At 36.1% G+C, this 10,411-nt stretch overlaps 1 protein-coding gene across 1 annotated transcript; it reads left to right on the top strand.

Annotated features, from left to right (window-relative positions):
• Positions 1–932: 932 nt before the first annotated feature.
• LOC114180755 lies at positions 933–5,487 on the top strand. Its single transcript, XM_028067049.1, has 6 exons — positions 933–1,052; positions 3,666–3,881; positions 3,989–4,817; positions 4,902–4,963; positions 5,052–5,243; positions 5,323–5,487. The coding sequence occupies exons 1-6, from the start codon at positions 933–935 to the stop codon at positions 5,485–5,487; spliced, it is 1,584 nt and encodes a 527-aa protein (XP_027922850.1).
• Positions 5,488–10,411: the final 4,924 nt, after the last annotated feature.

The raw sequence follows: 10,411 nt of genomic DNA, 5'->3' as shown, positions 1-10,411 counted from the left end.
TTTTTATGTGGTGTGATTTTTGGTATAATGTACACTGTAATTGAGGATTTGGGAATGGAATGTGGAGTGTAAAGTCTTTTGGGTATGAAACAAGAATTTGAGGAGGGTTTTGGGTACTGATATTTTGATTTATGTTCAACTTCCGTGTTTTGAGGATACAAATGTGTTTAAAATATGTTTTTATAGTTTGATTGATGAATCAGAGATAATGAACATGATTACATTGTGAATTTGTAATTGTTTTGGTGTTGGTGGTGCATGAGCAGTGGCGAAACTCTGCAAGTTTCGCCCAAGCGACTCATTCTCGCCTAAGCGAGAGTTGCAAGGGTTCATTCAGGGTTTAGGATCGAGCAATTCGCTCAGGCGACCAAGGCTAGAGTTGAGCGAAATGTAGTCTCGCTCAGGCGAGAGTGGCTCGCCTAAGCGAGTTCACGAAGTAGTTTGACGCAAATTCTAAGTTTAATTCTCGTTTAGGCGAGGGCTGGGTGTTTTTGAGCGCAAGTATGACTCGCTCAAGCGAGAAGAGCTCGCCTAAGCGAGATGTGGTGGTGAAGTCACTGTTGAACGCTCGCTCAGGCGAGGTGGGGCGACTTAAGCAAGGCTGACGGGCTAGCTTGGGCGAAGAGCTCTAGCTTAACCGAGTGTACTACGAGTTTGTGTTTATAGGTGATTTGTGGACTGTTTGTTTGTGAGTTTCTAAAGTATAGGAATTATATGCTTGTATTTGTGGTGTTTGGGCTTGATGGACTAAGTCCAATAGGGGTCTGGGATGTGCTTGATGGTTGGACGCATGATGGGCATAGAATTGTGTAGTTCTCGTCGACTGCTAAGTGGCGAGGAGTCCTTAGTATGGTGATTACATGCATCGGACGCACGATGGGCAAGGAACGGTTATGTTCCCGTCGGCTGCTATTGGGCGAGCAGTCCATAGTATGGTGATTGCGTGCGTGCCATGGACCGAGCGAGAGAGGCTTGGATGTTTTACTACAGACAAGGAGTCTGTAGGGCAAGACTATGAGCATGATAGGCTCGTAGAGTTGGACCACAAATGGGTTAGTTTCGTGGGAGCACAATGAAGTCCCAAGACCTAATACATGCATATGACTCATGAAGGACTATGAGATCAGGGATGGGTAATTTGAAAATAATGAAATACATTGGGGAGGTTAGCTTCTTTGGGATGACTGACATATTTATTTTATGTTTTATGTATTTATATATTTGTGCATAGCTCACTCTATCTGTGTGTGTGAAGAGGATCGAATAATTTGTTATTCGGAAGCAGATAATTTGACAGGTGAGCCAAGAGATGCTTAGAGGCGGAGTGTAGGGGCTACCTGGGGATTTTGAAAGAATTTACATATTTTAGGCTTTTGATGTAATTTTAATCATATTGAACTTTGATGGATTTTGTAATAATGTAATTGCAAATATTTAATTATGTTATAATTAAAGTTTTTATTTTCCTGTGAATTTTGGGAATATGCGATTATAAATGAGGTTTTATTGATATTACCGTGTTTTATTTTATTTTATTATTCATTTTTATTTACTTAAAAGTAATATTCCTTAGGGATGTTACATTATCTTTTGCATGGAGTTGATATTTCATTTTGTGATGGTTACGGATGTCCAGATCCTTTTCAATAAAATATGAAACGGATGTGGACATTCGTTTGGTATTGTTTCTTTTTTGTTTTTTTTACTGAAACAGATGTCGAGATTCGTTTCAGAAATATGTGGTTTTTCACTGAAACGGATGTCGAGATCCGTTTCAAAAAAGTGTGAAACGGATCTCAACGTCCGTTTCATTAATTTTTTTTGAAAATTTAATGAAACGAATGTCGACATTCGTTTCACACTTTTCTGAAACGGATCTCGACATCTGTTTCAGTGTTTTTCTGGCTTTTTTTTACCAAACGGATGTCGACATCCGTTTCGTTAAATTTCTTTGAAAATTTTAATGAAACGAATGTCGACATCGGTTTCACACTTTTCTGAAATAGATCTCGACATCCGTTTCAGTGTTTTTTGTTTGCTTTTGCTTTTTACGGATGTCGTGGCGAGGCATGGGAGGAAAATGAATCATTGAGAATAGTTGGAGTGCAGGTGGTGACAATGTGTAGGTTGGAGTGTTCTGTTTGAGTGTGTTATGTGGGTAAGGTAGTGTGTTTTGTGTGCGTGGTGAGAGAGTGCACTAAGTGTGGTTCTAGTGTGTGCGTGATTGAAGTGAGGTAGTGTGTGTTGCGTGCGTGGTGAGAAAGTGCATTGAGGGAGTGAGGTGCAGTGGTGTGCGTGAGTTTGTGAGGTAGTGTGTGTTGTGTGCGTGAGTGAGGTGCAATGTGCGTGAGTTTGTGAGATAGTGTGTATTGTTTGCGGGGTCAGAGAGTCTAGTGAGGTGTAGTGTTGTGTGTGAGTTTGTGAGGTGTGTGATTATATTAGTGTGTGTGCTTCATTGATTGTGTTGGTTTTTTTTGGTTTGTGCTAAGGATCATTTTTTTTTGTGATTGCATATTTTGCTTATCTGCTTGCCCTTAATCCAACTTCTTTCACGTAATAAAATATTTTCTATTTATTATAGCTCATTATGGAAGATCATCATTTTAGTTGTTTGAGTTTCTTGAATTCTCAAGTGGATTCTCAAATTAATTGTAGTCTCATGTCAGACTTTTCTGATTTTGTACATGATATCTGCGAACAAGATTATACATTTCATTTTACAACTAATGATATCTTCCCAACACATGAAGATTTAATTAAGTGGGTTAGAGGGGTTGCTTTTAATCTTGGATTTGTTGTTATTAGTCTAAGATCAAATAAATATAATGGACAACCAGGAAGAAAGACCCATGTATTATTAGGTTGTGAAAGGGGTGTAAAATATAGAAAATACAAATGTGATGCAAAACTGAGTTTATCTGGGACAAGGAAATTTGACTGCCCCTTTAGATTGAGAGGCAAACACATCTCTCAAAGGGAGGGATGGGTGTTGAACGTAAAATGTGGTTACCATAATCACGATGTATCATCTACTCTAGTTGGTCATCCCTATGCGGGTAGGTTGAAGTCCACTGAACACTCGTTGCTTGTTGATATGACTAAAAGTAAAGTAAAACTTGCAAATATTCTTCTCACTCTCAAAGAAAAAGATGAGTGTAATGTGACAACTATGAAGCAAGTATATAATGCAAGATATAGGTACAAACGTTAAATAAGAGGTTCAAGGACAGAGTTACAACAGTTAATGTTGATGTTGGAACGTGATCACTATATCCATTTTAGTAGATGTGTTGATGAATCTGATGTGGTTAGTGATCTGTTCTAGACCCATCCTGATGTTGTGAAGTTGTTAAATTCATTCAATATTGTGTTCTTAATGGATAGTACTTACAAAACCAACAAATATCGGTTGCCATTGCCTGAGATTGTTGGTGTGACCTCAACATGATTAACTTTTTCAGCCGCGTTTGCATTTTTATCTAGTGAAAAGCAAAATAATTTCACTTGGGCTCTGGAAAGACTAAGAGGTTTGTTTATGACGTCTGAGGGTGGTCCAAAAGTCATTGTAACTGACAGAGATCTAGGTCTGATGAATGTTGTTGGCATTGTGTTCCCTGAGTGTTATCATCTTCTATGTCGTTTCCATATTCAAAAAAAATGTGCAGGCAAAGTGCAAAATGTTAGTGAATTCTGTTGATGCATGGGATGTTGTACTGCAAGCATGGGAGAATGTTATGGATTGTGAAGATGAGTTAAAGTTTAACGATTGTGTTAATCGTCTTGAGCTTGTTTGCCAGTCATGGCCTGTATTCTTTGATTATGTTAATGACTCGTGGATAATTCCTTACAAGAAATACTTTGTGAAGGCTTGGACGAACAAAGTTATGCATTTAGGGAATACAACATCAAATAGGTATGTTTGCATCTTCTTATTAACTAATTTTTTTTATTAATGGTTTTTATGATTCCATGTATAAATTGTTCTAAGGTTGAGTCTGCTCACTGGAGCCTCAAGAAAGTTCTTGGAAGTAGTATGGGAGACCTTTGTTCGTGTTGGGATGAAATTCACAACGTTATTATCTTGCAACATAACGAAATAAAGGCGTCTTTTGAAAGAAGTCTTAATTTGATGAGTGACTCTTACAAGGCATTGAGTTATAGAAGATTAGTTGAATATATTTCTATATGTGCCTTAGAACTCCTTGCTCCAAAGTTAGAAAGAGTAAAGAAAATTGGATTCGATACGAGTCGTTATGGCTACATTCTCAAACAAACTTATGGTGTTTCATGTCCGTGTGAATTAGCACAATATGACCCTGGGATGATTCCTCTCCAAGAAATTCATGTCATGTGGACTAGGTTGAGCTTCTCAAATGTGTCCTCTTCACAATCCGAAGGGCAATTATCTATTCAGAGGGAGGTTGATCTACTGCTTAATCTTTTCAAAGAAGTTGACATTGCAGGAAAAGTCACCATCAAACATAAATTACTTGACATAATTTGCCCTTCGATGACATCAATGTTGCCCCTAGCGAGTAAAATTAAGACGAAGGATGGACCTAAAAGTCATCGATCAAAGAAGTCAACCAAACGTGATCCCTCATATTTTGAGCATGTTGACGCCTTCATTGAGTCATCAAAACAAGACACATTTGTTGCAAAAACAGAAAACAAGCTGAAGACCAAAGGTGTAATCCAAGAAAAGATAATACCCATGCTAGAACAATTCAATCCTGTTTTTCAACCTTATATAGTCGATGTTGTTGATGTAGTGGCAGATGGTCATTGTGGGTATAGATGCATTACTGAATTGCTCGGTATGGGTGAGGAGTCATGGCCTCTAATCAGACATGATTTATACAAAGAACTTAGTTAATGGTGAGATGAATATGCAATATTAGTTGGAGGCTATGATCGTCTGGAAGAACTAAGAAAGTCTTTGCTAGTTCATTCACCATCAGGGGTATGACTTCTATACACTAATGTTGAAACTTATTTATTAAAAGTTTTTTATGATTTTGTTTGATTATAATCTAATTAATTATATACAGGCTAATCGAGACAAGTGGATGACTATACCGGACATAAGGTATGCGATTGCTAATCGATATAATGTAATCCTCATGTGCTTGTCATCGGTTCAGAATTTGACGATATTCCCACTTCGTACATCCCCACCTATTTCGCAAAGTCAACATCGACTAATTTGTATCAAACATGTTTACGGTTCTCATTTTGTGCAGGTATATATATATATATATATATATTATTTTTTTTTAAAAAGGAACTTTATTTACATGTTGACTAATTAAATATTTACAGGTTCCCTTACAAGAAGGTTGTCCATTACCGATGGTGGATATCATATCATCTAGGAATTGTTATCCAAAGGCAAAGGGGTGGGCATCATTTTATAGAGATCGGATGAAGGTATTCGTAGATTTACACGTAGTTGATCGTAGTTATGTAGATCTTATGAAAGACTGATATTTGTTAATTGTATTAAATATTTGACTATTGTAGTTTATTTTAGAAAATTTCATATTGTAATGTACTTTTAAAAAATACGTTTGTAATTATTTTACCAATATATAAAATATTAACTCCTCTGGCCAAGGGACAAATATATTTTGGCCTTATTGCTAACAAAATAGACGTTTCAATTTATAATCATATATCGATGAAACAACTTAATATAAAATCCAATAAAATGTAAATTGTAACATCAAATACAAATATAAAGTAAATCGACTATCCAGACGTAGATGGTCGCCGACCTCGAACTCTACGTCCTCCTCTAGTTTCCTCCTCTTCTGTTGCATCACGAGCTATCAATAATAACTCATGTGTGCGATCCCAAGCAACTGTGCCCTCACTAACGTCCCTACAGTCTATCATCCGCTGAAGACCGTTGATAATGCGCTTCATGGCACCCTGCGATAATACCAAGTTAATGTCAAATATTTAAGTTACTAATAATATGAACAAATTAATTTGTAACATACCAATAAACCACCAGAAGATGATGACGCTGACGTCCTCTGAGCTGATATGTCATCTGGCAAATTCCAACGAAGTCGAGGCATAATCACAAGGCTGGGTCGGTCAGCCTCAACTCCGCGTAAAATGTAAGGATGGGAGACCCTCCAAAACCACTGCAAATATTCATCCAAACATGAAAAATGAGTTGTCGCGGGGACCACTTGAACTACGACAAACTGATCGTGGTCTCTACACCGATCATTAATAGTCGCAAAGTCCAACATGGGAAGCGAAGTCGGCGGTCGTGGAATAGGCTGCATGAAGCCAAATTGTCGCAACACACGCTCCGTCAGATGACAGTGTACGAGGATACCAAGCTTGATGAAGCCAGAAAACATGGTAGATACAACAAGTGGTCGACCAGCCCTATGTGCTACATATGGGTTCCAAGTCACCCCATCATATGTCAAGGCAGCCAACTGGACTCTAACATCAGCTATAGCGGAAGTAGTGCGTCTAGTGATATAATGTTTGGCACGGGGTTCGGTCTCCACATATGTATCCCGTAATTGATTCCTTCCCAATGTAGGGAAGTGCTCGTATATTCAAGCCTGTATCAAATAACATTTCATTTAACTATTTTGATAAAAAAATACAAGTTAAATATTTAACAAAATGTAATATAAAATGGTACATGTAGAAGAGGTAGATATTCAACCAATTGCTTTGTATTGGCAAATCTGGCATCTCCTAGCTGCTCATATAAGTAGACAAAAGCAGCAACTCCTTAAGCATATCTGCGGCACGTAGGGAGATCCCTAAATAGCTCGAGGTAATGGGTACGAACATAGGTGGCGCTTTTATTAGCAAATATCGTGCACCCTACGAGGTGCAAAAGATATGCATGTGCAGCAAACTCCCATAGCTCGTTATCACAACAGTTATCATATAACTCTCTCAACCAGCTAAGTCTGACATGCCCACGGCGAATTTGATTCAACTCATTGCAAGCCATGGCCCGTTCAACACCAAGAAGTGTCATCAAAATCTCAACTGAATCTTCATATTCAAGATTTTTAGTGGAGCAAAACTGTCCAGTGATAGGAAGATGAAAGACTGATCAGACGTCATCTAAAGTGATGATCATCTCACCAATTGGTAGATGAAAAGTATTAGTCTCAGGAAGCCATCTCTCCACGAAACCCAATATTAACCCAACATCGGGATATTCATATAAAATATCGCACAAAGGTGATAATCCAGAAGTTACCATAAATGGTAGAACAGAAGGGTGAGGAGCTCCTAATTTTTTCACTTTTTTAATATGGGAGACTACTTTCACAACTCGATCCTAAGAAAAAAGAAACAAAAAACAATAAAAATACATAACAACAATAAAATAAAACATTTATAAAAACTTCTTACTAACCTGACCATCCCATATGATCTGTGCAACATGATCCTGATACCGAGTCAATAAAGATGTATCAGAGGGACCACCTAGAAATCCTGCACCATCATTATCAATCCCCTGCTCCTCGTCTTGAGGAACATCGAAAACCTCATGCTCGACGACATCATCCTGAACAACATCAGCCTCGTGCTGACCCCTTCTACGAGCTGAAGCGATCAATCTCCTCCGTGCAACACCTTGTGTAGAAATCTCGGGTGCATCGTGTGAACCGCGTCTAGATAAATTACTTCATGTCCTAACCATATCTATAATTAAAATTATCAAATTTTCAGTAACCAAAAATCATGCACAATTGATACGCAATTAAAACACCAAGAAAAAATTATGCAAATGCTGCTTCTGCCTCTCTACCATTTGTCTTCATTTTTCCCAACTATGCATATCACTAACACCTTCCATTTCTACGCACGTCACTAACACCAAAGTGGCAATAGAGAATTAGGAGGTGTGACCAAAGAAAGGCCATTATTGGGTGTAAAGCCAACTTCGAAACCCACAAATTCTTAAATAAATTACAAATAAAAGAAAATATAAAAAAATAAAACAAATGTCAAAATCCGTTTCATACTTTTCAAAACGGATCTCGACATCTGAAGCGTTAAAAAAAAACAAAAAAAAGCTTGAAACGGATGTCGACATTCGTTTTAGACTAGTATGAAACAGATCTCGACATCTGGAATACTGCAAAAAAAAACAAAAACTGAAACGGATGTCGACATCCGTTTGAGACTTGTAAAACGGATCTTGACATCCGTTTTGCTGAAAAAACAAAAAAAAAATCATGAAACAGATCTCAACATCCGTTTTAGACTTTTACGAAATAGATCTCAGCATCCGTTTCACTGAAAAAACAAAAAAAAAATGAAACAGATCTCGACATCCATTTCGAACTTTTAGGAAATGGATCTCGACATCCGTTTTGGTCAATTTCAGGCAAAAAAAGTTGAGTTACGCAATTCATATTATACATGGATATTTGATTATATTTTCTAAATAAAAAACCTATTCATGCATCTATTGCACACAACACAGTAAAATGAAATTCAAAAATACATGGTATAGAATAACTTAATTGGATCAATTCTTGGTTGTTGGCAGTATTGTTGGCAATGGAGTGTACAACAATGTGCACCTGTAGACTCAAACAGAGAGGAGAGAGGGTGCGCCAAAACAAAACACAAATAAAGGTTGTGAGTGTGAGTGGAAGAATGAAACAAGAGTGTGAATGTGGAGGCGTGGAGAGGAAGTCGAGAACCTGTGAGTGTGAGAGGAGGAAGGAAACGAGATTGTCAATGTGGAGGCGTGGAGAGGAAACGAGAAGCATGTGAGTGTGAGAGGAGGAAGGAAACGCCAGTTCAATGTGAGGGGTGGAGAGGAAACGAGAGTGTGACTAGACGACTGGAGGAGGAAGAAGCATCAACTAATAAAGGCTGCCAGGCTGCTACGTTTAGGTTTAGGTCAAACTGAAAAAACAGTGTAGGGAGCTAATTCCTTTTTGGGGTGCATTTTGGGGGTGCAGGGGAGTGGTTTTTGGGATGCGTTTTGGGGGTACAAGTGGCATGCTGTTAAATGAAGAGAGAGAAACAATTACTTTTACCTTTTACCATGGGCAAAGATAGAAATAGATAAGTTTTAGGAGATACTGAAGAAATAGTTAGAGGTGTAGGGAGAAGGTCTCAATAAAACACCGCAAAGAAAAACATAAAAAGACCACAAAAACAAATACATAAAAATTAATTTTTATTTCTCACAAATTTTATATAAATCACTTTTCTCCATTTTTATTTTACTTATTCATCTTTGAAATTTAACTAAAATTTTCTAAAACACGAAATAGGGTGTTTACACACACCGGCTTCGCTAACAATCAATAAAACCTTGTTTCTAAACAATAAAAACCTACTTTGTGTGTCCTCAAGCTTTCTATATAGTATTAGTTGTTGTTTTAACAATATTTATTCCATAAAAATTTAGCTTATATAGCTATGATTAATTTGTATCTATATCATTATCGAATGGGAAACATATAATGTTATAAGAGCAAAACTATATATTTCATTTGGCTACTGTATTAGTTATATCATACAAGAGATACCAAGAAAAACACTCTTAATAAACAACTAAATTAGTTTCAAACAAATTTAATAAATAATGTAATAATTCTCTCAATCAAAACCATAAGATGAGAACGTGGTTTGTGAAAATCAGATTATGTTCGAATATCGGTTATATGTAGAGAAGTTGTTAACATTTCACGACTGTATAAAGATAATATACATTTAATTAAATATGCAAAATAAATTTAATTTTTTTATTGTTCATTTTCTCTAAAATAAAAAGAAAATAATGTGCAAAAGTATAAAAACAAAATTGAAAATTTTGGGCCGGAAATTAACTTCGTTTCTACACATTTTTATTTTTCATATATATATATATATATATATATATATATATATATACTCTTTTAATATTTTAAAAAATTATATCCACACATTGTAATATTAATGTAATATTAATTCTAATTTGTAATAAACAATATAAGGAATAAATTGGTCACGATAACAATACAATACGAGAATAAAATCACAATAAATCAGAGCATAATATCAATCATTATCAGTAATATTGATTCTAATCATTACAAGAGATATTGCTTCTAATTATTTTCTAATTATTAGAATCATAACAAAGGATGAAAAAAAAACAAAGAGTAGAGACGAAAATATGTTGAGTTGTTGGGTTCATGAGGAGAGGTGTGATAATTAAAAACAATTTGGGTTCTACCTTTTTTTTCTTTTCTTTCTTTTTTTCATCTCTTTCTTTTTTCTTTTGTTGCTAAAATTAAAGTTTGAAAATCTTTGAAGAAAATTTTATTTCACTCTTTTTAGTTACCATTAACTAAAAACATTTTTTTATTTTTTATCTTTTTATTTTTCAAAAATAAATTTATTCATT

The sequence above is a fragment of the Vigna unguiculata genome, chromosome 4, assembly GCF_004118075.2.
Source record: "Vigna unguiculata cultivar IT97K-499-35 chromosome 4, ASM411807v1, whole genome shotgun sequence".
Taxonomy (NCBI): domain Eukaryota; kingdom Viridiplantae; phylum Streptophyta; class Magnoliopsida; order Fabales; family Fabaceae; genus Vigna; species Vigna unguiculata.
Note: the sequence above shows the minus strand (reverse complement) of the source record. Positions and strands in the feature narration are given on the sequence as shown.